This window comes from Protomyctophum bolini (assembly GCF_963924005.1).
Source record: "Protomyctophum bolini genome assembly, chromosome: 14".
Lineage (NCBI taxonomy): Eukaryota > Metazoa > Chordata > Actinopteri > Myctophiformes > Myctophidae > Protomyctophum > Protomyctophum bolini.
The window spans coordinates 22,190,262-22,216,926 of NC_137875.1; the positions used below are offsets into that span (position 1 = coordinate 22,190,262).

The following is a 26,665-nucleotide window of genomic DNA, read 5'->3' on the forward strand; positions in this document are numbered from 1 at the left end:
CTTTTTACCTGACAGTGAGGATTTTCACCAGGAGGGCTTAATGCTTGTGGAGGGTATTCATCTGAGATCAGAGTGAGGTCGAAACAGATCATGCTATTCATCTGAGATCACCTCCCCAGTTCACCTACGGAAACAAATTAAGCCAACAAGGTGCCCTGGCCCTGTAGCTGTAGAACAGGAGACTAGTGCAGCAACAGATATCGATCTCCCCAGTCCTCACCTGGCTTCCCTCCTGACCAAGCCCAAAAAGTACATCAGCATATGTAAACGTGAATATGATCTTGGTATGGTATAACATTATTTTCTTCAGTAGCTGCCACATTACTTTATGTAAACAACTTCACAGTAAAGAAAGCTGGGTCCCAACATCCATAAGAGCTTTATACAGATGCACCACCGCACCAAGAGCAGGTACGTGCTCTTGGTGCGTCTGTAGAAAGCACACACACACACACACACACACACACACACACACACACACACACACACACACACACACACACACATAGAAGATCCTGTGAGGGATCCGCAAGGTTCCCAGACAAGTTTGAATCTCCCGGGCTCCCCAGAGTCAGTGTCGAAGTGCGCAGGTTGGTGCCTTGCATGGTTAACTCCGCCATCTGTGTATGAATGTAAATGTAAAGCGCTTTGGATAAATGCATCATTGCATTTACCATTTACTTTCTCAGACACCGACCTGTGACCTTCGACACTGACTCTGGCAGAGCCCGGGAGATTCAAACTGGTCTGGGAACCTTGCGGTTCCCATCCGGCCGCTCTAGCGGCCACTCTATCCACTCTACCCCTGAGTCATTGTCGCCCCGTAGTAAAGGCTCTGTTGTGCCTTCTTCACCACCCGCTCTGTCTGCACATCCCAGGTGAGGTCCTCAGTGAAATTTGAACTCTCTGATCCTCTTCAGTGCAGGGCCCCCGACCTGGGTGGAAGAATGCTCTCTAGGAGGCCTCCTTCTCAGCTGTCGGAGTTGATACGGGGGTTATTACCTATATCATTTGACACTAGTTGTCTTCTTTGTCTATATGTCTATAATCCATGACAAGCCCTCTGTCATGTGCACACCAAGGTAGGCCTGACTTGACACCACTCAGTCAGTAGTAAGTACATAAGCTTTGATTCCATTGCACAAGGGTGTTGCTTGCCAAAAAGGCAACGCGTTGGCTTGTAGTCGTAGATCAGTTATTTTCACCAAGCGTCATATGCACCTCTAAACTGGTTTGTCATTTTGTTAACCATCTATATTCTTCACCGAAAACTGGACTATGAATAATAGGCCAAGTCTCCTCCAGAGTCTTCCTAACCTCCAACATTCTCCACACTCCAGTCCAGTTGGTGGCATTATTGCACCAATAAACTGGTTTTCCAACTGCTGACAAATGCAGAAGAGAACGAAAGGCCTCCCACCTCTCGAGTAATCTCGCGTTGGTCAGGCAGCTAGGTTACCTCAGAGCCATAGAGTAAGACAAGAGTTACGACAACTCCGTTCACTCTATGGGGCCAGTCCAAGGCGGCTCTTCTACACAGACTTCTATTGGCCGAATAGTGACACCGGAAGCTTACGGAATGTATTGGAGTCTATGGGGCTCGCGCGAGTACATGAACCACGTGACCGGGCTGTTTTCTGCCCCCCTCAATGTCGCAACTCTGTCTATACAATACTCGGGTTACCGTCTCTGGTCGGTCTGGTTAGTGGTAGTTGTTCAACCAGCTCTCTCTATCACTCAGTAACGTATCGCGGTGACAACAAGTCCTCCTCCTGGCTGACCTCCTCCCTCCTCGTCACCGTCTTCATCCGTACACTGTACAGAGTACAGTACAGACAGAAACAGTTGTTTACCTCCCCGGTCAGTTGGTTAACATTGGGAATTCTAGCCGCCGGGCCCGACGGACACGGTTGTGTGTGTGTGGATTGGAACAATAAGCTTTATGTAAATCACTGAGGAAGAAGCGGCTAACGGGCGTTAGCCAGCTAGCTTCCACCTGTTATTAGCTCAACGGCACCGCCACCGCGGAGGAGCTTATTAACGTTAATAACGGACTGTTGGCTAATATCGGCTAACGCTGAACACGACCACACAACGAGGTAAGATTGTAGATTCACAATTACATCCCGCGTCTGTTTGTTTTTGGGTCTTATAGGATGTGGTGTGTGGTTTTCGTGGTTGTGGTGGTTGGTTGTGTTGTTCTCACTGTCTCACACAACCTTCCGATTGCATCTGCGGCAGGCTTTGTTACGTCCATTAATCACCACTGTATTCAGAGATTAGTAAAGCTCATTATATATACACGATGTTGTCTATCACAATTACTCGTTCGTATATGTTAGATGTCCCTGTGCTTTTTGTGTAACCGTGTATAGTTGTTGTCAAAACGCGACGTTCGTGAACCAGGGACATTCATGCTTATTTATGCATGTCACACACTCCCCGGCGACAGAGCAGAGGCTCTAAAAGGCGACATGGAACTGGCTGTGTGATTTACATAAAGAAGGGAAAATCCTCAATAATAATAATAGTTAAGATAACGTTATTGAGATTGTACAAATGAAACTACCGCAGTGTTTCGGTGTAGTGGTTCCGTCAGATTGTGCAAATGGAACCAAATAGACCCTCTGCTCCATTTGGTACCATTTTGTACACTCAGTTACACATCTGCACGGGTGCATTTGGTTCCATTTTTACACCCCGAGTAAAATCCGCACTGGACTTTTCCTGTGTTATTAGATCTAGTGTTAGATTGGCTGGCTATTGTGGCTATGGTAAAATGTTGGATATAGAGTTGATTAGTATGATATGATATGATTAGTAAATCCTGTGTTACTTGGTGCTGACTGAGTGACCATTGTTGTTGAGAAACCTTCGTAGTTCCACAGGTCAGGTCTAATCTCTCTGCTGTCTTTAGTCAAATGTGCTTCATCATTGAGGGGGCAATGGTGACCCCATGCAGCCACAATCTGGGACTGGTAGATGTGACTGCTAATAATCTGGCCCTTTGATGGTGTAGTCTAGTCATGGTCAATGGCCAAAAAGGAATACGACCTGTTCATTTTGTATTTATGAGCTGCACTGGGGTTGGATGACTACGCTATGAAATATTAAACACTGATGGAATGCTTTGCAGTTTAAATGTTTGGGCTACTTTGCAGTGACTATTATCAGTTTGACATCTTGCCCTGGATTAGTGTTTTATTTGAAAGCAGTCATTATGACATACACAACATCACCAGCTTTCTTTGCAAGTTTATGTTTAGTTAAATAAATATGCTTGTATTGACCATGCATAGTTAACACTCAGTGTGAAGCTCATCTTGTGATGTTGCCCTAATTATACTTTATTTTGGCAACAAGTAACAACTGTACCTATTTATGATCTTGACTTTGACATTTACCAGCCTAAATCAAAAATAACAATTTCCTTTGCAGTAAAAAGGAAAGCACCCCAGATAGGGGGTGGATCAGCCACCTCAATCTTCTTGACATTGAATTCCGTTGCAGTGACAAGATTGCCAGGGGCTCTCTGTCACAAAATGTGTGTCATAGTTTTAAGTGAATACACTGAGAGAGGTGTGCCCTGTGGTGTATTTACATCCGTTTGTCCTTGCTGAGCTGAAATGAGGCAAGGTTTTCTCCAGGTAATCACCCAAATCCTGAAGCAGTTTCCTGTTAACATTTCTTTTTAAATATCATATAGTACTACATTATTTATTTTTTAAATATCATATAGTATTACATTACTTTGCTTGTGTCCCCTTTCGATATGTGATATTTTGACAGACATACATTTATCACATAGATTCTTGGCACCAGTGATGACATATTTTAGTATCTTTCCAATGGAAATTAACATTTTGTCTGTGTTGTCCTAATGTCATGGTTACAACACCAGTACTAGAGTGCTTTCACATTATCAGAATCCTGTGCTAATCAAAGCTCAGGTGTTTAGTAATATTTGCATTGTCAATCATTTACAGACTAATACCCACAAGGCCAACAACATCAATTCTAGCTAATCTGCCAAGTCATTTGTCTCTTTGCTTATGTAAAGAATTCTCACCATTGTAGGGCAGGCTGGTCAGCTCCTATCAGCTTTGGAATGTTGTCTGACAGAAGACATGCAGGCTAAGTAGTAACTAAGTACTGAAATTGCATAGGCCTACTAAAATTGGATATTTATTTTATTATTAAATACCAACTAAATTCCATCTGGGTGTTTATATTATAATTTCCACTTGTTGTAAACATTTTAGATCATTCTGTGGGCAACCTAGACCAGCATAGAGCTTTGCTAACTTTGCTAATGGGGTGTACACTTGACACCGTAATTTTTATCATCATTATTATTATCATAATTGATTTGTAATTGAATGAATAGCCCACAGTTCATACAATTTGCATTGGATTTTCTTCTGATGAGAGGTATGTAGTTATCAGCCTGTAAGCAAGGGTGAATGAGAATGAGTGTTAACTGGATCTTGAACAGACATGTTCAGTTAACTAGGCCTAATATCGATTTGTGTATGTGTGTGTGTCTCATAAGAATGCTTTGTCGACTCTTATAACTCACAAGTGCTTGCTCAGGTAACTTGATGTACATGTAAACATGAACTGTTTGTTCTGTTGAATTGCTTTTTTGTTTAGACCTGTAATAGGGGCTTGGCTTTCTATGATTTGTATAGCCTAGATTCAAGATCATAGCTTGAACATGCCCACACTTATTTCTTCTTCCACTGGGCTTGAGTTTGATCCATCTTAACTTAATGTGCAGAAATTGTAGTTTGTCTCACATAGGCAAGTATAGGTATCTCCTCATTTTGCAGGTTATTAGTCAGAGTAACCGGGTCTGGACCCATAGTTAGTTACCCTGATGATACTGCCATGATAGTATTTTGGAGAGAATTGCTCATAAAGTTGTTGAAGGTTCTGGTGACCAAAATGGTCGACTTCTGAAGTGCAGAGGGAATCTTGAAGAAAGTGGCCGCACATGCCAATAGCCAGAGTGCCAATACCTTATTAGGACACAGCAGGTAAAACAAATGAATCCGACTTCTGAAGTGAACACAAGTCTAGACAGGGGACTCAAGTGCCATACCCCCCCCCCCCCCCCCCCAGAATCACATCCATGAAGATTGTATATTCATGCAAATTTTGGCTTTTGCATCCCAGTTGAGAAAGTGTGTTGACTAAAATGTCCGGGGCACAAAGTAGATTTAGCCTAAAAAGCTAGTCTCAGATGTTACATTTGGTTGCATTTTATTACAGTAGATCCCAGGCTGAATCTCACTTTTTTTATTGCTCACAGCTGCTTTATTATTATTTGTTTAATGAGTTGTATCAACATGTTTGAACCACAGTTAAGTCCATTTTAATAGCAAAACCTGTTCTCAATTGAATTTACCAAGTGATTTTCTCCCCCATTGCCTTCATCCCTGTTATGTTTGTTTGTATTTTGAGAATTTGCGGCAGACTGCCGGTACCATAGCAACCAGCCTGAGGTGGAGAGAGGTGACACAGTATTTCCCTGCTGCTTGGTCATGATTCAGAAAATCAGAACTAAATATGGTCTGTTTTTACTTCGTACACCTGCCTTTGAAATATGGTAACCTATGATACTGTACTTCACTACGGTCAAGAAACATAGGATCAAATATAATTATATAATCGTTATCGTATCACGACACTTTGTGACAAAAGCTGTGTTTTAAAAGTGTTTTTCAGAGGCTCCAAATGAACATACATATATCTTTGTTGGTTGTAAAGTGTCTTGAGACAACTTGTTGTGATTTGACACTATAATAAAATTGAATTGAATTGAATTGAATTGAAAAACAACAATAACTAGTGATCTCAAGAGTGAGCTGTTTAATCCTTAGTGGAGTGTTTATCTGTGTTTTAACTAGTATGCATATCATATTATTACCAACAGTGTGTGCATGTAAAGTCAAAATGAGAGAGTAGCTAGAACAAGCACAGCTTGTATAGTACCTCATATTTCTTAGTTGGATATATGTTTTATGCCAGCATAGCCAGCATAGCCTGCCCATGAATTTGCATCGCATTGATGCAGGTCTACTCTGCCTATGGCTAGTCTAGGCACAGTACAGTATATACATTTCAACGTATTCTTTTCTAAGCTGCAAGTCCTCCCAAAGAAGTCTGTGTTGTTGATTTTCCAGTGGTTTGACACCCATGGCTGCGTGCCGAGGACATGCAGCGGTTTCATTTTTATGTGAGACACAGGGGGTACGTTGTCTCTTTGCATGGGTTGAGGCTGGTCCATTTGCACCCTCTGGCCTCTATCAGTCTATTGTTCAGCGGCAGCAGCCTCCTTCTCCAGTGATGTCACAACATTCCTGGCCGGAGCGGAGACCATAAATGAGTTAGTGTTAAAGGCAGATGAGCAGCATCGTGAATACTGGTAATAGTGGGTCTAAGGGTACGGTATATAGAAGTGAAACTGTGCATTTGGCAGCACGCCTGGCCTTGACAAGTTGCAACCTATGCCCTAATTGTGCAGTGTGTTGTCACGTACCAAAAATAGCAAATATATAAGTCAAGATCACAACATGCTGTGACGGGTTGTGAGCTTGTAGACCTGCTTTGCTTTTGGTGCGCTACAGGCTACATGGCACACAACCATTCCATTTCTGATATGCCTTGAGCCCCTTGCACAGCCTACATGTAAGTCTGACCATCTCCTTACAATTCAGTATGCTACAATTATGGCTACACCTTTCATATTGAAGAAAATAATTGCTGCCTTTTTGTTTGTTGGACAGTAATGTTGGTGAACTGGTTGTTCCGCATGCTGTCTTAAAGTGTGAATTCAATTTTACCCGATAAGCCGATAATAATACTGATATTGTATCGTTCTAGTTAAGATGATGTATTTATTGTATATGCTGGAGGGCTCTGCTGTTTTGTAATCAGATGTAATGTTCTACTTCTAGGGCATGTTGTGCCCTTCGTCATGCATTACTCACCACATTGACAGAGCTTGTTGTTTGGATGCTTTAGTTTGAGTAAGTAAATATGTTAGGCCACCTAAATAATTTCCACTTTAATTTAGTGTAGCCTTCATTATCTTATATTTATTAATCAAAACAACAACTTCTTACAAAGTCAAAGTATATGTGCTTAAATTATATTTAGGCAAAACTCAACTCAAAAAGTATAGACAAAGGATGCTTCAACAATTTTCAGTTGATACTTTTTCGTTTGCAACAAACTATATTTACCACGGAAGGAGTCGGCCTGAAGTGCCCGGATTCATATGAGCTCATTGTGATAAGTTGATCAGCTGAAATGTCATTACTCTTTGACCTGATGTTTGAACATCTGAGTGCCCTGCCGCATCACTGGTATCTATTTTAGTTGAAAACAAGATATTTGTGCTTGACATCCAGATGTCTAGATTATAGGCATTATTTATAACACATTACATACTAGCTTTTATTTTATACTATTATGTTTTAATACATACAGTTCTTATTTAGTATATTTACTTTTTAGTCCATCCCTCCACCACTTTCAACGCAAGCAAGGTATCTTGAGAACTGCTGTCTGGATTTCCATGGAATTGGCTTTACATTTTCATGCTCCCGGAGGGTGAACCCTTTGCCTTTTAGTACCACCCTTAGTCCAAAAAAAGGGCTGCAATGGCTGAGGGGACAAAAATCCTGCTAAAACACTTCAAGGATAGATGGCATGAGTTTGAAGTAGCGATACAGGGGATGATCAGTGGCATTTGTTATTGTAAGTGCCAAGCGTGGGATGGCCTTATTGTTCATATGAGAACGTGTGGGAAGTCTGATAATCCTGGAAGCAATACGGGTAATACTGAAAAGTTTGTTTATGTTAGGCATGGACAATATAGTAACAAGAGGAACAATACAACAGAACGGGTTGAATAATGCTTTTGTACAGTAACAAGATGAGGGGCAACAGATAATAGTGGTGGTTATTGCTTGCAATCTCACGATGGATATGTATCACGATACAGAGGCCAAGATATGATATATCGATATATATATATATTGATACTGTTCATAATACTACTGATACTATTCAAAATAATGACCATGTTGCACAAATACAATAAAACACTTTCAGGCCCACAGAGGGGGCAAGGGGGGCTTTGATAACATTAAACAGAGATACGTTTGTCAACACTGCGTCACCCAGATAATTCATGCCGTTTATTGCCGTATCGATACAGCAGCCTCTCGATTCACCTATCGTCCGGATTTTTGATCGATATATTGCCATATCGATTAATTGAATGCACCACTAAGACATAATGATCTTAATTTACGGAGCAGCATAGCTTCAAGGGGTTATAGTGGGTCTTTTATACCAGTCTTGTGTTTTTATCTGTGTTTTATCTGCTTGCTTTGATTGCTTTTTAAAGTGTGTAATCTTTTGTTAGCATTGTAAAATCTTGCTGTTTGGTTAGTTGTTATTATTACTATTATTATTATTAAATTACATGCATTCCCCCTTTTCAGATACTCAATATGCTTCACTGAGTGATGTACCAAGTGTTGATTTTCATGATGGGCATTTGGGCGACACAAGCGTGCCCCCATGGGAACTGCGCCACAGATGTTACCAACAACACCAAGGACTATTGCTACTCTGCCCGCATCCGCAGCACTGTGCTCCAGGGTTTGCCTTTTGGAGGAGTGCCCACTGTCCTTGCCCTGGACTTCATGTGTTTCTTGGTGAGTCTCTTTAGCCACCACCCTCTAGTCTATACTTCATTGACCGGGTCCCACCCACAGGGATCTACAGGTATATTAAGACCCATTCTTTTTTCATCCTACATCAGGGGATTTAGAATTAAGCTGGGGACCACTGTTTGTGTTGGGATGGGGTATTGGCTAAGATTAGTGCTTTTGTATCACTTGATAATATTCATCCCATTTGTATACGTCCCACTGTTTCTCAACCAATGGTCTTAAAGCCATTAAAGACTACTAATACTTCTAATTATTACTAATTATGACTCAACCAGACTATCCGGTGCACTTCCCCCTCTTGATAGTCTTATTAACTCCCTTTTTCTGTTGAATTTCTTGGCCTCCAACTTGTCAAATGACTACATGGACGATCATAGGCCACCAGATCATTCAGTTCACGGTTTCTAAACTAGTGGAAAGAAAATAATAATAATCCTGCATTACTAAATGTATGGTCAGGGACCACATGCAATACTACCTGTCCTACATGAAATTTCACCGAAATAGCCAATTTGTGAGCTTGTAGATCGACCATTTGTTTAGCCCATTTAGGACTGAGACTGCTATGTATACTGTAGATAGCAACAATAACCCCAAAAGGGGTTCCCGTCCTGAATGGGTTATAGTTGTTCTGATACCGAAATGCTGGTATCGACGTGTAGGCCAGTCTATGCGGTAACTTATTGTTCTAAGAATAAAATATATTATGCATTTGTATAGGATTGGTACTCTGTATCAACCTATACGCAAGATGCAGTTGTTGGAATCGGTATTGGACAAAATGGTATGGGGACATCACTCTAGTATTTTTAATCAAATGTTCACCACAGAATAGGGAAGTTGGATTCAAGACAAGCGGTTAATTTATTAATCATTTAAATCCTATGTGCTTAATTGATCGAAGTCCCCCAGGGGAGCTCACTCCTTTTTTCCCTCAACGCCAGATATCTTGTTATAGCCGCTTTAGTGTTTAGTACTGTGAATGTTAAAGGTTGTGGTTTAAAAGTTAAAGCACAAAATGTATTGTCAGGTGTGTCACCAATTTCATCCATTCAAGAGTGACTACCCATCAGCTTCAAATTTTGAGTATTAAAGGAATTAACAAATAAAAAGTTTTATATTAACTGAAGATCGTGCTAGTGCATTGACGGTGAGGAAAGTAGCTATCATCCTTCACATAATACTTATGCGTTGTGTAAAATGTCGAGTCATTTGAGCTTGCATGTGCTGGGAGACATGAGAATGAAGCTGTCTCGAACTCCATGGCCATCATCTTGGATTAGTGTAGTTGGATGTCGGCACATTTATTTATTTCATAAATTCCAATTTCACTTGTTTATCCAGTAGCCTTTATGAGGTCTGTCTCGTGATTGGATGAAATCATCCCCACCTGGCTAAAATTGTATTTTCTGTTTACTTAACAGCTGGAAACGAGGAGACCCCTGCCCTGTTTCTTAACAAGCACGCTATAGCTATAGCATTGATTATAGATGCTGTAGGAGCCATAATGTGATCTATATGTGTTTTGAGTATGAGTCACGTTAATGGACAGATTGGGCACTGCACTGGTAGTGGTGGTGGGCTTGATCACTGGGGCTGGGCGCTGCCACGCTAATAACTACACAGCGTTTACCTGGCACTAGAGTTGAGGAACTTGGACGGAGAGGGGGTGAGCTGGGAGTCGACATTTTCTGTTGACCGCAACAGGGCATCTTAACATCCATGCCGGCCAGGTAGTATATAATAGTTAGCTGGGAACTGTTGTATCTTACCTGTGCAGAATAAATGGTCAAACTGACAGCTTGGATTGGATCTGAATTCCTTTGCGTGCGCGTCATACAAGTGTCTCTTATACTCTCATGCTTAGCTCCTCAGCTCACGGCTTTTGAACAGCCTACAGCCGCAACAGATGCTATTTAATACTTTCTTTAATTAAATTACAGTACCTTTTTTAAAAGACGACTGAATGATCCATGATGAGATTAACTTCACGTATCTAATTGGAGAAAAGTGGAAATGTTTTTATACCAGTCATACTAGCTAATGGTAAGAGCTGGAGGTGGACATAACCTAGTCATACTAAAGCCTATTGTCTTTAGTGTTTTCCTGATGATGAGCACATTTCTGTCAACATACTATATACACTGTATCTGTACACAATGTTCAGTACCATCACAGATGTCAGCTCTGTGCACTGAGTGATGGTATGAAGAGTTGTTTTGACATGTGCTTATTCTATCCCATTCTAGGCACTTCTGTTTTTGTTCAGCTTCTTGCGAAAATGTGCTTGGGACTATGGACGTCTTGCATTGGTCACAGATGCCGACAGGTAAAAATCTTGCATTCCATTAAGTCCTATACATTTAGTATTAGCATTATGCGTTGAGTAGAAGTTATCTGCGGTTATCGATTAGATTTAACATTAATTAGTTCTGCAACCGCAAACTTTACCTATCATTTTATAATGGACAATTTATTGATCATGACCTTTTTGCCTGACGGCCTTAGTGTCAACCCCTGTCAGGAGTGTTCATTCCAGGATAACACACACACACACACACACACACACACACGAAGTTGAGTTATCTAATATCAGTTGACAGTTATCTACTACCGTATAACATCACAGCAAGGAGTTCCTTTGCACCCAGATAAGACTCCAGTGTCTCCTCAGCCAAGAATTGTGCACTATCCGAAACATCCTTGTTTGGTGGCTGGGCTTCATCCATACTTGACTTGACATAGTGAGGTCAGAGAGGTTTCTCCTGGGCAGGCTCTGAGAATGAGTTGCCCAAAATGTAGTAGTGTAAAATTATACCTGTAAGGCTGTGAGACGAGCTGTGAGCTTTGATTTTCGCAGAATGTTCATCCGTCTTCGCATAATGTTTGTCTACTATGACGGGGCCCGGGCCAGAATACTAATAGGGATGCTAGGGTTCATGGTTAAGCATGCTAATTGTTCAGAATATTATATAGACAGAATAGCAGACAGATGTGTGTGTTGGATTGTGTTACCACAGACAGGATGGGCTGTCAGCAATTTCCCTTACGCTCCCAACAATATCACATGCTTTGTGAACCAATAATTAATTGCATTACTTTCTCTATAGTGTCTTTTCTTTGGCCAAGCTAAGCTACCGTATCCAAAACACACGGATTGTAGTTCCAATGCTATTATAAAATGAAAAAAACACCAGATTTATTTAGAAGTTGTAGCCCAGGGACTACAGCGGAGAATTGGCTTGTGGCTAAATCTGGTACAAAGCATCTTTTCTCTTTGACTTGAACTTGAGATGAATGCATCTTGTGCACGGTCCCTGACACAAATGAACGAAATGAAAATGAATAATAGCCAGTTTGGCCACAGAGAAATGGAGATCAGATTCTACTTCAGGCCTCACTAACTCAGAATATACTACGGGACCCCATGCTCCATCACCTACATCTCCTTGTCTTTGGTTGCAGCTTCACTATTTGTGCAGCTGGATTCGACAGTAAAAAGCAGTGCATTCGGTTGGTGTGTGTGTGTGGGGGGGGGGGGGGACAGACAGAAATTGAGGGATAAGGCCGCATGACACTATAAAAAAGTGCTGACTTGTCTGTCTTTTAAAGGACCTGTAATTCTTGGATGGCTGACTGTGGCATTGCTAAATCTAGCTACTCGCATGTCATGTTATGTTTGACTACCTTATAATGTGTAATTGTCAACTTCCATGAGAGGGGGAGAGGTGGTGGAGTTAACTGTTTTAGCCAATGGAGTCCAATGGAGTCGAGAGGTTTTGTCCAAAGCGATTTTTACCTCTTTTCATTGGTTCAATATTTTCGAAATTACGTAAAGGGTGTTCAAGCACTGAGCAAGTTTTGATATGTTAGAGTAGACTAGAGTGGTAACTTCTCAGTCATTTCATTGATATGTTTTCAACCTTATCTAACCTTAAAAGAGTTTGTGCAACATTTTCCAAAAATAGCTGATCTACAAACTCACAATGCATCATGACACACTGAGCTTATAGATCAGCTATTTTTGAATGGCCAAATGATAAAATGAGGTTAAATGGATTTGATGCTATAATTTAACAAATTTAGCTTCACTTTGAGAACCAGTGCACTAATTCAACAGTCACTGCTTTGAAATACACTTGCATAACCTTTATGACGTATTTTTAAACTGTCTGAACCCTTACCCAAATGCTATTTCTCAATACTGACATGCTTACTAGGGATGTCTCAGCCACAAGCAAGTATCTGTTCCTCTTAACCCAACTGTCTTAATTCTGTTTTTCTCTTTAAACCAGAAGAGTGGATCAGCGCTACAGCCGCCTGGATGATCGGGAATAGTATGTTCTTTCCCCATGTCGTACCCTCACTGCCTTTTCTCTCCCCTTCCCTGCTACTTTTCAAATAATCTAACTCTTCCTCCATTCTTCCGCCCAGGCCGCTGTGGGTTTTAACTTGTTTCTCACTCTTGGTGCAGTGTTTGTTTTTCATCATTTTCTCGTCCTCCCGGGCGTTTTCTCAATGCCAGGCCCCCTAATTGTCCTCTCACTCCTTATCGTCCCTGTTCTACTTCTGCCATTGAGTGCCCCAGTCTCTGTCACACTGTCCTAATCAGATCTGTGTGTGCTAAATGCTAATCTGTGTGTTGACCTCTTTTGTCAAGCGCGGGCTGCTTCTGTGTGAGTGCACCTCGCCAGCCGCAAAGGCAGGATGCTTACAGGGAGAGGTAACGCTTACATGGACCTGTACCTGTGTGTAGACGAGCCCTGACAGGGCACAGCTGTATATCTGGCCTCATAGACATGTGATAAACAATCTCTAGCTCTCAGAGGAATGTGGTGGAGGAGGAAGGCCCGATGTTGAAATACAGCCGTAGGCTCTCTCTCTCTCTACTCAATCCATCTGAGATCACATAGCACTGTAGAGCTCAGAGTGACGTTATCATTTTATATGCATGAAATCCAGCAGAACAGGCCCCACTCAATGAGATCTAATACTGCAATTCTCCATCTGACACAACCTCTAGGGGAGTGCAATAAAACAAATTCTTGAATGTGAGACGAAACCGCTTTAAACGGAAACTTTGCCGATAGCGTGAATTTGCAGACCAACGTGAATCCCAACGTTCCGGGAGAATGATTGAGAAACTGAACACTTTGGGAAGCGTTGTGTCTGATATTCACATGTCTTCCTCACAATAGAACAATATGATTCATGTTGGACACAGGCAAAGTTCCCATTTAAGCTGAATTTAGTAAATTAGTCACCTGTGCACATCCTGAGGCTCTGCTGGACAGACGTGGGTAACAGCCTTTTGGGATTCTCTTTTCATGGTCACTGAGTTCCTGTTGTGTTCCTCTGTGAATGTCCCTTTCCTCTAGAACTCACCCTGTCTTTGCTTCCTAACTATCTTTCACACTTTGTGCTCTGATGGAGATTGTGTGTGTGTGTGTGTGTGTGTGTGTGTGTGTGTGTGTGCGCGAGAGAGAGAGAGACTGTGCGCGTGTGCCTAGTAACACCCCTGCTGTCACTGCATAGAAGGGGACTGCGGAGGTTCAGGTTTGTTCAGGTTCCTGTGGTTGGCTGGCTTAACAATTTCCCAAACCCTGTGACAACCACAGGATGAAGAGGGATGAATCTCCTCAGTCCATTTCGGGGCCTTGTGGTGTGTCTGTTGTCTGTTCATGTTCTGTTCATGTTTTCCACTCTTCCCATTAAATGTCGGTAATCCCAGTGCACTCTCACATCAAAACTAACTTCCCTTCACAGTCTGCGCCACTGCGCTGTTGGGTAACACGCATGTTTTGCTATTGTTTTGTGCAGCGAAAGCATAGCCAACAACCTGGCTTCAGATAAACCTGAACGCTACGAGCGCCTCACCTCAGTCTCCAGCTCGGTGGACATAGACCAGAGAGATGAAGTAAGTAGACCATTGTTTCTACTGTATTTATTACCAGTTAAAGCCTATAAACCTTATTGATGGTCGCAAACCGGTGACTTGCGGTCAGTCATCAGAGCCTATGTGGGGCCGCATGCCCCGGCTATCAGCCCCCCCCAACCCTAAAAACTTTGTTGACCCGTGTCTTCCACTAGGCCCCCTCCCATTTCCCTCTACACCAAATATCTTAGTCAAAACAGCTGATCTACAAGCTCACAACATGTTGCAAGGTTGTAGATTGGCTATTTTCAGCAAATGTTCACCCCCAGAATAAGGACACTAGGGTTCATGTGGTTAAACATAGGACACGGTGTCCCTGCCATCTGCATAACTCCTGATATGATGTTTTTGCTCTTATCTCATTGTCTTAACCCATTTAGACCTGAGGACGATCAGTTTTCTGAAAAACCTATGTTTCTGTCAGTGGTGCTCAACCTTTTTCATGTCAAGGACCCCCAGAATTATCTGTATTTGAGTTAAAAACGTTCTGAAAGAAGAATACCGGTATATATTCAAAGATTTGCGCCACATTCTCACGATTGTTTTTTTTAGCAGATCTACAAGCTCGTAGCGTGGCACTCGGTGCCGCGCTATGAGCTTGTAGATCTGATATTTTTCAATAGCTAAAGCATAACATAATGCTTAAAACACCAAAAGGGGCTCCCACCCTAAATGGGTTTCTAATGATCACTTTAGTATGCTTCTTGTGTGCTGTTCTTATTACTGTTTGTATTTGTTGTGCTGATGAAATTATGAAATGTTCTTGGTACTTTATATAGCACCTTGGTACTTTATATAGCACCTTGGTATTTATTTTAAAATAAACGTCTCTTTCTTTCAGGGCTTCTGCTCCTGGCTAACTGCCATCTTCCGCATCAAGTGAGTAAACCTGTTATCATGGATTGGATTTTAGTCTACTTTGGGGGATGTTCATAGCAGGGTTTTTTTTTCTCTTTTTTTCGGTCATTTGTTAAAAACAATACAGTTGATAGGCATACAGTAGCCTACAACTTAGTCAACAAGATGAATATTTGGCCCAAAAGGTTAGGGCTGAAGCCGAAGCTTATATTGAAAATTGAATTGAAAATTGAAATTGAATAAAAGTACACAGTTATATACAGCTCAAAGAAAGCTCAAAGAAAATGAGCTTCAAATATTACATTACAGAGCTAAACCAAACCAGAAAAAGAAAAAAAACAGAAGAAAAAGATAATTGCTACATTCAACAGATGTAAACAGTTTGTATATGACTCATAGCAATTCTACTATTCATTTATAATGATGGTAGTACCACAGGGTCACACCACATAGTTTTGATCAGACTAAACTGAATTTTTATTAAATGTTTTAATTAATTAAATATACTGGCATTATGAATGAATAAAGAAAACAAAACAGGATATATGTAATAGGTATTTACATAGAAGACACGCTTGCGAGTGCTATTTAACTGCAATTGGGATAAATCATTTAAAATAAATAAAGAGGGAGAAGCTGTAATGTTAACTCGTAAAAGTAATGAAAGTTTAGCAGCAACCATACAACTATATACAACCAAACATTTGGACATTCCCAAACCATATGGAAGAAGGTACCTATACTGTTTGAAGCGCAAAAAGTGCAGTTGGCATTATTTAAATCCTCATAGGGGGTCAAATATCTTCGGTGAACAAACTTTAAATGAATGTGTTGATGATCAGGGTTCCTAGAAGGCAACATCATTTTAGACCACACTGGGCTGTATTTTGCGAGTAAACTAAAGATCTGGAGGCGTGATGCCATTTGGCTATTCTGAGTGGCCAAAGAGCATTGATCACGCCTCCAGGTCTTTAGTTTACTCAAGTTAGGGAATAAGACCTGGTACGCAAAATACAGCCCAAAGGGCTGTATTTACAGCCCAAAGGGCTGTATTTTGTGTGTCTTAAGTACCAGGTCTTATTACCTAACTTGAGTAAAATAAAGACCTGGAGGCGTGATCAATGCCATTTGGCTATTCTGAGTGGCCAAAGAGCATTGATCACGCCTCCAGGTCTTTAGTTTACTCAAGTTATGTAATAAGACCTGCTACTTAAGACACGCAAAATACAGCCCAAAGTGTCCAATCACGATCCAAATTTGGTATGTCATTCCTTCATATAGTATGAACAGGTAAGGTCCCATAATTAGATTCTAATAAAAAAGCATACAGTGTGGAACCAAAACCTCTTGATCTTTTTTAAAAACAGTTAAACTTTTGGATACTTGTCTTCACCCGAAAAAGATTACTACTTTTCTATTGTCGTCATCTCTGATGACCGATTTCCGCCGTTCATCAAATGATTGGCCTAGGAATGCAACAAAAACAAAACATCTCCATGAATTCAACGCTTCATGGGGTGAGTAATTGATACAAAGTTTATAATTTGGTTGATTTTCCTGTCGACTTCCTTTTTGGTTAGTAATTTCGACCAGGTTTGTTTTTAGAGCAATGACAAAGCTTCTTGGAACATCTTTGAATGCAGATTGTGGCCCCTAGATGTGTCACAGAGATTACATTATTTGGGAGCGTTTTACTCATCGCTGGCTGTCTGAATACAAACAAAAAAGGTCATTAACATTTTGACATGTTATTGCTTATAGCTAATTAGCTACTTTAAGGCCCAAGGAGGTTTTGTTGACACTCCACATGTGAGAATATGCCATTTATTAACACTCCGATTGCCCAGGGTTATTGAATCCATTAAATCATAGCGCCCAATCGATTTATAGCAACGGAGCACTTTTACCGACGGACCGAAAGTTATACCGGATGTGGCTTACTTACTTACTTACTTACTTATCCCCATTACGGATGTGGCTTACTTACTTACTTACTTATCCCCATTACGCCGGCTGGCGCATAGGGCAGCAACAAAGTTCCTCCACTTGCATCTGTCTTTGGCCATCTTCTCTATGGTCCCCCAGCTCTGATGTTGTAGCTGGAGCTCCTTCTCAATCGTCCTACGCCATGTCGTTTTGATGTGGCTGGAGCAGCTAAATGTAGCCAAAACACTCTAAAGGCGATCGACAACAACGGAAGGCATAATTAAATCTAACACGACTAGCGACTGGCGGGGGGCTGTCTAACACAGGATCTTTTCTTAGAATTGGACGGGATGATTTAGATCGCGAGTTATTAACGTTTTAAGATTTTCGTTGTCGTCGGCTAAACGGGGGGATCATTTTCGATGACGTCCCACTGTTGTGCATCATCGAGGATTGCGCAACAGGCGCTCCTAGGCTGTGGAGCGATGCGTTTGGTTTTCATATCAATAAACTTCGTCTTTTGGATAAAACTTCGTCCTGGTCGCTGGGTGTTACTAATAGAAAGGACGGTGAACTTCGTCCTGGGCGATTGCGGTGTTAAGGATATACGAGTGTATCCATGTTATGGCACGGTACGTGCACATGAGCTATGATTGTTTTGCAGCTATCTGAGGTTGCTGGTTGATTTTGCTCCGTAGGGACGATGAGATCAGGGAGAAGTGCGGCGAGGACGCGGTCCACTACCTGTCCTTTCAGCGCCACATCATTGGCCTGTTGGTAGTCGTGGGCGTGCTGTCTGTTGGTATCGTCTTGCCTGTCAACTTCTCTGGGAACCTACTTGGTGAGTGCCACACGGGGACATTAACCCATTTAGGCCTGAGGACCATTCTACAAAAAATCTTCTAAATCCTGGCAGGTTTTTGAAAAACTGTATTTTTCTATATCAGTCGTTCTCAAACTATTTCATGTCAAGGAGCCACAGAATTATCTGTATTTGGCCACGGACCCCATTCTCCAGGGACACCCCCAGAAGCAAAGATTTGAGTTTAAAACGTTTCGCTCTGAAAGATTATATTCAAAGATTTGCGACACATTTTCACGATTTTTCAAAAATAGCAGATCTACAAGCTCGTAGCCCGGCTACACCACATGCCAATCAGCCGCTGGTAAATTGCAGGCTACGGCAGCCACTTAACCCCCTAAAGACACCTCTGATAAAACAAAACTCCTAACACAATTCTGTCCCGGCCAGTGGGGATCTTAAGAATCTTCTTTTTGTAAATGTAACTGACGTGTTAACGTACCATTTGTATTACGTTATTCAGACGAATCATATGATGTACTTGCCCTTAAGTGAAAGATTTCATAGTCTAAATCAGATTTGCAAATTTCAACAAACCACTATTAATTAGTATTTATAGTCTCATCAGTATCATGCTGGTCCAGTGCACACCCAATACTACATTTTAAGGTATTTTGCTCTTATGTGGATCACATGAGTCCACTCTGCCCTTTTATAAAGGCATTCATTTCATTTTCTCCACCTAATGGGCAGCCACCTCCTGCACTGTTGCTAAACTGCTAAGTTAGAATGTTCCTAGCTATACAGTGTGCAATGTCACATGGTCGACCTCGCCATTTAGTTTATTTTATTTTATTTTTATCTTTCCCACAGAAAACAATGCCTACAGTTTTGGGCGAACAACTATAGCTAATCTAGATGCCAAGTGAGTAAACTCGCCATTACTTGCTTTCACAACATTCCTAAATGATATTGAATCCATGGGTCTGACAGTAATTATTTCCCTTTGTCTTTCTTTCCCAGTAATACGCTGCTGTGGCTGCACACAACCTTTGCATTCCTTTACCTGCTATTGACAGTGTACAGTATGAGACGGCACACTTCCAAAATGCACTACAGAGAGGATGATCTGGTAAGTGGTGTGATATTAATGAATGGATTCCTAGCGCATACGCTCACATATCCTTGCTTTGCACACTGCACCCCTCATTCCATTTAAAAAACATATCCTTTTTAAAATCAGTGCTGTGCCGAGATTAAAATAGGGTGCATTTTGCATCCCAAAATGCAGTTTATAGTTATGGGACGCAATAAAACAACGACCTCTGCATCCACGGGATGCAATACTGTACTGTTTTCTATTCTAGTTTATTTTGCTATTTTAGTTATAATAATCATTTCTTCTTCTGTTTTCTACACGAATATAACCATATGAAATGAAATGGGAGTTAAATGCTGCAATTTGTAAAAATATGACTCCTAACGTCGTTGAAGTGGGACTAAAATGTCCCTGGGAATCATCTAAAAGACCATCCCTGCATCCCGGGACTCATTACATTGAAAGCCTATTTACATCACTGGCGGTGTCAAACTTTCAATGCACTACAATAAAAATAAAAGAATAGGAAGATTTATTCAGTATTATAGGAAGATTTCAAACTATCATACTGAAGCAAAGAATATGATCGAACAATAACATATACAAATAGAACTGCACTCTGTCGAGTGCATACTTGCTTGTTGCACACTAGTAGGCCATAAATGGCCTACTAGTGCGCAAGCAGAGCGCACAAGTACTTTCGACCGCTACAAACTGTCAAATCTCAGTAATGACTACTTGTGCCTGATACGGCAGTGGTGCCAGATTACATACATGTATACATAGGAGCATTACCTTTAATCCTCCCAACACTAAAACATATCGTCATTACGTCATCATCGAAAACCAATTACACTCTGGCATTGGGTCCTTTAATCCACATCTTTATTACGTCATCATTGAGAGCTAGTTATACATATACTATGTATATGTATATGTATATGTAATTTGTAGTTGATTAGCGGTATACTGTGGTTACTTTGCGCCGTATGCACCGTCCCAGCCGTCCCGACAATTTTGATGCGTATGCACCGTCCCAGCAAATGACATAATGACTAATTGTGCCTGATACGGCAGTGGTGCCAGATTACATGCATGTATACATGGGAGCATTACCTTTAATCCTCCCGACACTAAAACATATCGTCATTATGTCACCACCATTGAAAACCATTGGTTTTATACATATACATATACATAGTATAATAGTATAACTAGCTCTCAATGATTACGTAATAAAGATGTGGATTAAAGGACCCAATGCCAGAGTGTAATTGGTTTTCGATGGTGACGTAATGACAATATGTTTTAGTGTTGGGAGGATTAAAGGTAATGCTCCTATGTATACATGTATGTAATCTGGCACCACTGCCGTATCAGGCACAATTAGTCATTACGTCATTTCCTGGACGGTGCATACGCATCAAAATTGGCGGGACGGCTGGGACGGTGCATACGAGTCCCGGGCGAAACTAGTACTTGCGCGCGCTCTGCTTGCGCAAGTAAATAGAGTAAAAAATTATTAAAAGCGGTGCAATCCACCTTTGTCTGCTTGAATGTTCACTACTTTGTTCCCATCTTCTTCAGGTGAAACGCACTTTATTCGTCAATGGAATCTCCAAATATGCAGAGGAGAAGGACATAAAGCAACACTTTGAGTAAGCGCTGTTTCAGCATCTCTGCTTTACCGTGGCTTTTGTTTCACATATGTTTTATAACTGTCAAATGTATTGGCACTCACTTCACAATTACGTTGCACATTAGCAAGTAACACAGCTTTTCCTTGGTTTATGTTTTACATGCATTAAACTGTCAAACGCACTGGTGCTCCACTTCATAATTAAGTTGCAGATTAGCAGTACTAAGCTCTGTGAGAGCCACGGCTGCTCTGTAAAGCTGCTGTCCTGACCTGAGCCTTGTGCCTGGGACAAGACAACAGCGGCTCTATATGTTGTAATTGTCCCTAATAGAAGCCAGATGAGCAGGATCATGGGAGTCATGTGTTTGGATGGGAGGGGCCCGTGGCTCACTTCCTGCTCAGCCAAATAGTATTATGCCAAATCTTATCTCCGCTCTAGGATTCTCCTAAAAATATCTACTGTATCAAAATATGCCCATTGAAAGAATAGTAAATATAGAAGCTTGATGTGGGAGTTTTGTTGTTGTGTGTGACTCTTGCATTTATTGCACTCTATATTGTAGATTTGAAGATTTGATATTTATCACAGAAACTGACTTCATTAGTGTCATTAGGATTGTGGAGACAAGATCTAATCTTTCACTCTTTCTCCCGTAGGCAGGCGTATGAAAACTGCACAGTGCTAGAGGCTCGTATCTGTTATAACGTGCAACGGCTGATGTATCTCAACTCTGAAAGGTAACAACATTGTGCCAAATAACCGTGTAGTCTTCTGATCATTGCTTGAAATCTCAAAGTATTCAATTGTCCCCAGCCAGGTCCTGGGGTGGGTTTGGATGTAGGTGGTTACTTATGTATGTATGTATGTATGTATGTCTGTCTGCTGCATGCAGGAAGAAATCTGAGCGCAGCAAGAAGTTCTACACTGACCTGAAGGCCAAGGAACATATTGAAACCCTGGTCAACACAAACCCCTGTGGCCATCTCTGCTGCTGTGTTGTCAAAGGCTACTGCGAGAAGGTACTGTACGGCTGATGCCTTCTTCTACTACTGAATCCACCAGTAAGACGCGCAAACGCGGGAAGCGAACGCAGCTCGTACATATTTGGGTTCTTTTAAGATTTATTTTTAAGTTATTATTATTTTAAGTCTCATGTCACCATGACTCAGCCATAACCATATAAGGAGTCCCCAAAGCAGCTATACGTCCAAATATGGAGTGTGTTGCATCAATCACAAACAAATCACTCAGCTCCATATATGGGCACAAAGGGGGGACACACGCACGCACAGACATGATCTGCTAGGTCTCATAGTAAGTGCTCACTGCATTCGCAATTACGTACCACTTTGATATCGATCTATATCCACTAAAGCAGTCGTTCCCAAACTTTTTCATGTCAAGGACCCCCACATTGACACTACGGTAATTATCCCACGGACCCCCATTTGAAAAGATATGCCAGAGACCCCCCTGTAAGAGAAGGTTTTTACAGCTCTAGCAGTGATTCTCAACCCATTTCATTTCAAGGACCCCCAGTTTGACACGCATATTAGTCTACGTACCCCAATGTAATGCCTTTTCTATCTCTGGGACCCCAATTTATATTGTAAAATTAATGTTAATTTAACTCTGAGAGCGTACAAATGGACCCTGACGGGTCCATTTGGTTCCCTCAAGGACCCCTGGGGGTGCTTGTGTTCTACTATTATGGCAGAGTGTGTCTGTGACAGGCATGCACATACCCCCCCCCCCCATCACTACTACCTGTGTGATGGGGAGGGAGAGGGAACCTACCGTAAATCCTCTTTTAGGAACCAGGGCTATTCCCGATACCGGGCTTTTATTGGAAGGAGGCAGCTATAAGAAGGAGGCCTTTTATTTCTAATTTTCAAACTGATCATAATGAACAAATCACATTTTGGGTCAGTTAGAACACAGTAAAATGTATTGGGCTCATAGCCTATTGAAACCAAGTCCTCGTGAAATATTGAACAGTGCAGTTGCAGGTGCTCAATGGTCATTTTAACTGTTTTTCCATTATTGGCATATTGCCTATGGTAAATACTATAATAACATCAACACATCAATTTAACTTGAATAACCAATGAATAACCAATGGTATATAACTTCAACTGAGATAGACTACCACAGTACTGTGGTAAAGGCCTACAGTTAGGCTACTGACAAGTTCAGATGCAAATAATAACATAAAAATAAAATGTATGATAGGCTATTTCATATACCGGTAATATCAAACAGTGCAACACTGCAGTGCTTCATTCAACGGGAGGGAGGGAGGGAGAGAGAGAGAGAGAGAGAGAGAGACGTGTTAGAGAGATGTGTTAGAGAGACGTGTTAGAGAGAGCGTCTCTCTCTAACGCGCGCGAGAGAGAGAGAGAGACGTGTTAGAGAGAATGTCTGAGAGAGAAAGAAAGACAGACGTGTTAGAGAGAGCGTCTCTCTCTCTCTCGCGCGCGAGAGAGAGACGTAGAGAACGTCTGAGAGAGAGAGACTTGTTGCTAACGGGGTCCCGTTAGCAACAAGCTAACAGCATACCGGTGGTACTACGTTCGTTCCATAAAATGAGAGATCCAAAAGGCGCATTGGGCTGCGCCAGGCTGCAAAACCCCCCATGCGCTCATCGATCATCTGCCGTTTATAGAACCAACGTTCGTTGCATGAAGGGCAGATCTGTGGGGGCTCTCTCCCGAAGTTATTAACTTTGTTGTTGTATTGTGTGCGAGCTGAGCACCGCGGCCACGGCAAAAAAAACAACACAAAAAACCCCGGCTCATAAAAGCAGACCGGAATTTATTTACTTAATTCAACGCCATCACCGGTGATTAATAGGGGCCCGGTAATTAATAGAAAGGAGGCGTTTACTGGAGGATTTGCGGTATTTCACACACGCAATAACCCTGGAAATGCTGGGTAATGACATTTGAACACACTGGGCAAGCTAATAGAAAGTGTTGTTTTTTTCTGCTTGTCGTATAGACAGTAGGTGCCTCCAGACCAAGCAAACTTGTTCAGACTAGTCAAAGACTACTTAAAACCGTCAGATTGCAACAGACAAGCATTTTTAATCAGCACAAAACCAGTCGCCTGACGAAACATTATTTTCCCCCATGCAAATGGCAAAAAACAGCCTGCAGCACAGTGTTATAAGTGACGGGAGCTTGTCTCCTGCCGACAAGTTTGCGACGCTTTCAAGCTGGCCAACAGTCTGTGCTATGTGGAGTTTTTCCACATAGCACATCCTACCTAAATTCTGACTTAAGTTTTCTGAAAAACTAAAATGACAAAAATGTTATGTTGCTATTTATTGTATATACTACATAGCAACAAGAACCTGTCCTAAATGGGTTTTAAGCGTGATTTTGTGTGTTTCTCTTTGGAGTATTTGCTAGTCTGTCATCCTCTCTTACAGACCTCAATGACCAAATTGTTCGGATTTGTGTGTCCAGCTGACTTGTAGTCACATCATTCTGACGTCTGCATAGACTCCATATTTGGCCATGCCTGAGAAAGAACTCCATATATGGGCATAAAAGGGACGCAGACATAATAACTGGGTTAAAGTTATTGGGGGTGCTATGGCTCCCCCAGCGCTGCCTGCCTCTGAATCAGGGTTATCATTGTTGTTCACACAGGAAGAGGCTGTGATGTACTACACCAAGCTGGAGTCAAAGCTGAAGGATGAGTACAGGAAAGAACGAGAAAAGGTCAACAGTAAACCCTTGGGAATGGCCTTTGTCACCTTCCAAAATGAATCCATGACTGCCATGTGAGTGTTTTAGTGAGGGAGTGGGTATTTGTTTGTGTCTGTGTGATCAAGCAATGTTCTTTTTCAAACTAATTGTTTCTTGGCTTGTTTTGACCCGTTGTAATTGTTGTTCTGTGTGTCTTTGCCCGGATGTTTCCCTCTCAAGTATCCTGAAGGACTTCAATGCTTGCAAATGTCAGGGCTGTTATTGTCGTCGGGAGCCAAAGTCCTCTCCGTTCAGTGGCAGCCTCTTCGCACACAATTGGACTGTCAGCTATGCCCCCGATCCACTGAATGTCTACTGGTAAGAAGACATTCATATACAGTATTCATCACATGTTCATACATATGTGTCCACAAACTGCTAAACTGTACAATCCAGCAAAAATAAATGTACTTTGTCATATCAACGCAATGAGAGAACGAGGGCAGGTTAATGTACAGTGTATTGTGAATATCCCCACAAAAGCCTTCAAACAGCGGTTGATGGCTTTGCTTTTGGTTGTTTGCGTTTCCCATCTGCCTGAGAATCGGACTGCAGATCGATTCGATTTCAGCCCACGTTTGAAGAGCAATGCTCTCCCTCGAAGAGGAACCCCCTTTGTAACCACTGTGGACAGCTGTGTCCATAACCATGGGTCACCCATTGCTCGGTGTCGGGCTAACCACACATCCTATGTGACCCTTCTTCCCACAGGGAGCATCTGTCGGTCGGAGGGGTCTCCTGGTGGCTGCGCTGCTTCATCATCAACGTTGTCCTCTTCCTCCTGCTGTTCTTCCTCACCACCCCAGCCATCATCATCTCCACCATGGACAAGTTCAATGTCACAAAGCCTGTGGAGTACTTAAACGTAAGTGCTTCCTGTGCCTTTTACCTTCACTGTTGACGTTATGAGGGGGGGGGGGGGAATTAATTTGGTTCATGCTTTGATGCTTCGTCTGTACTGCAAATACATTGAGTTGTTGAGACCAGAGATTTTAACAATGTGCATGTGCTCAACTTGTGTGCATGTGCTCAACTAATTTATTTTAAATTGGTAAAAAACAAAAATAGTTTTTTTAGAGGGTTTTTTATAGCATTTCCACAGTAGAATGATGCAAGCATTGCAAGTAATGTGGCTCTGTTTGTTTGGAGGAGATACTGTAGTTTTTTACTCACCTGCCTACTTGGAGTAGGCAGGTGACTGGTGAGTGATGTAAAAATAGACATATTAAGGATACTGACGACACTGTTGGGAAACATGTTTATAGAGGGTATGCGTGTGACATATTCAGAGCCGGATTTACCTTGCTGAGGGCCCCCGGGCTGGAGCAAATTTGAGGGGCCCCCCTGCGACTTTGGGCTATTTTGTTTTCATTTTGGGGTTCCAAGGCCCAGGGCTCGACGCTTAGCATTTTTCCAAGTAGCACGTGTGCTACTAAGTTGAAAAATCTAGTAGCAAACAAATTTAGGAGCACGATGAAAAGTTATCAAATAATGTTTTTTTGAGGGGCGCTAGCCCCTCCTATATACAGCTTTAGTCCCCACACGTCTCAATATTTGCCACTGACAATGAACAGTGAAATTAGTGAAAATTCCGCTAAATATGACAGCATCATTAACATTAAACGACATTGACATTGAAAGGACAATAAACGTCATATGTAAACGAGCAAATCAGCTAACCAATCACAGGCAACAGGCATTCTGATTGGCCAGTATGAGATGATTCATGATGTATAATGATAAGAGTGCCCCTCACTTCACACAGGTGTGATCTTTCTTTAATAAAGTGATATGAGGTAGGGGCGGGCAATATGGCAAAATATTATATCACAATATCTTTTCAGAAATGATCACAATATTGATATTTATCTGGATATCATTTGTTTTTATATAATCT

The 26,665-nt window shown here is 41.7% G+C and overlaps 1 protein-coding gene across 2 annotated transcripts in view; it reads left to right on the forward strand.

The window, feature by feature from the left end:
- Positions 1-1,750: 1,750 nt before the first annotated feature.
- The window catches only part of LOC308328450 (CSC1-like protein 2), a 37,035-nt gene continuing 12,120 nt past the window's right edge, over positions 1,751-26,665 (forward strand). The window contains exons 1-15 of one of the 2 annotated variants that reach the window (XM_080782272.1): positions 1,751-2,099; positions 8,520-8,735; positions 11,003-11,082; positions 13,049-13,090; positions 14,574-14,670; positions 15,530-15,567; positions 18,171-18,313; positions 19,148-19,199; positions 19,298-19,406; positions 20,961-21,031; positions 21,670-21,750; positions 21,906-22,032; positions 24,670-24,803; positions 24,949-25,086; positions 25,480-25,633. In XM_080782272.1, the coding sequence (XP_080638398.1) occupies positions 8,544-8,735; positions 11,003-11,082; positions 13,049-13,090; positions 14,574-14,670; positions 15,530-15,567; positions 18,171-18,313; positions 19,148-19,199; positions 19,298-19,406; positions 20,961-21,031; positions 21,670-21,750; positions 21,906-22,032; positions 24,670-24,803; positions 24,949-25,086; positions 25,480-25,633 (1,458 nt within the window). In that variant the 5' untranslated portion in view covers positions 1,751-2,099; positions 8,520-8,543. The remainder of the gene's footprint in view (positions 2,100-8,519; positions 8,736-11,002; positions 11,083-13,048; positions 13,091-14,573; positions 14,671-15,529; positions 15,568-18,170; positions 18,314-19,147; positions 19,200-19,297; positions 19,407-20,960; positions 21,032-21,669; positions 21,751-21,905; positions 22,033-24,669; positions 24,804-24,948; positions 25,087-25,479; positions 25,634-26,665) is intronic. The other variant, XM_080782273.1, reaches the window with a different exon arrangement.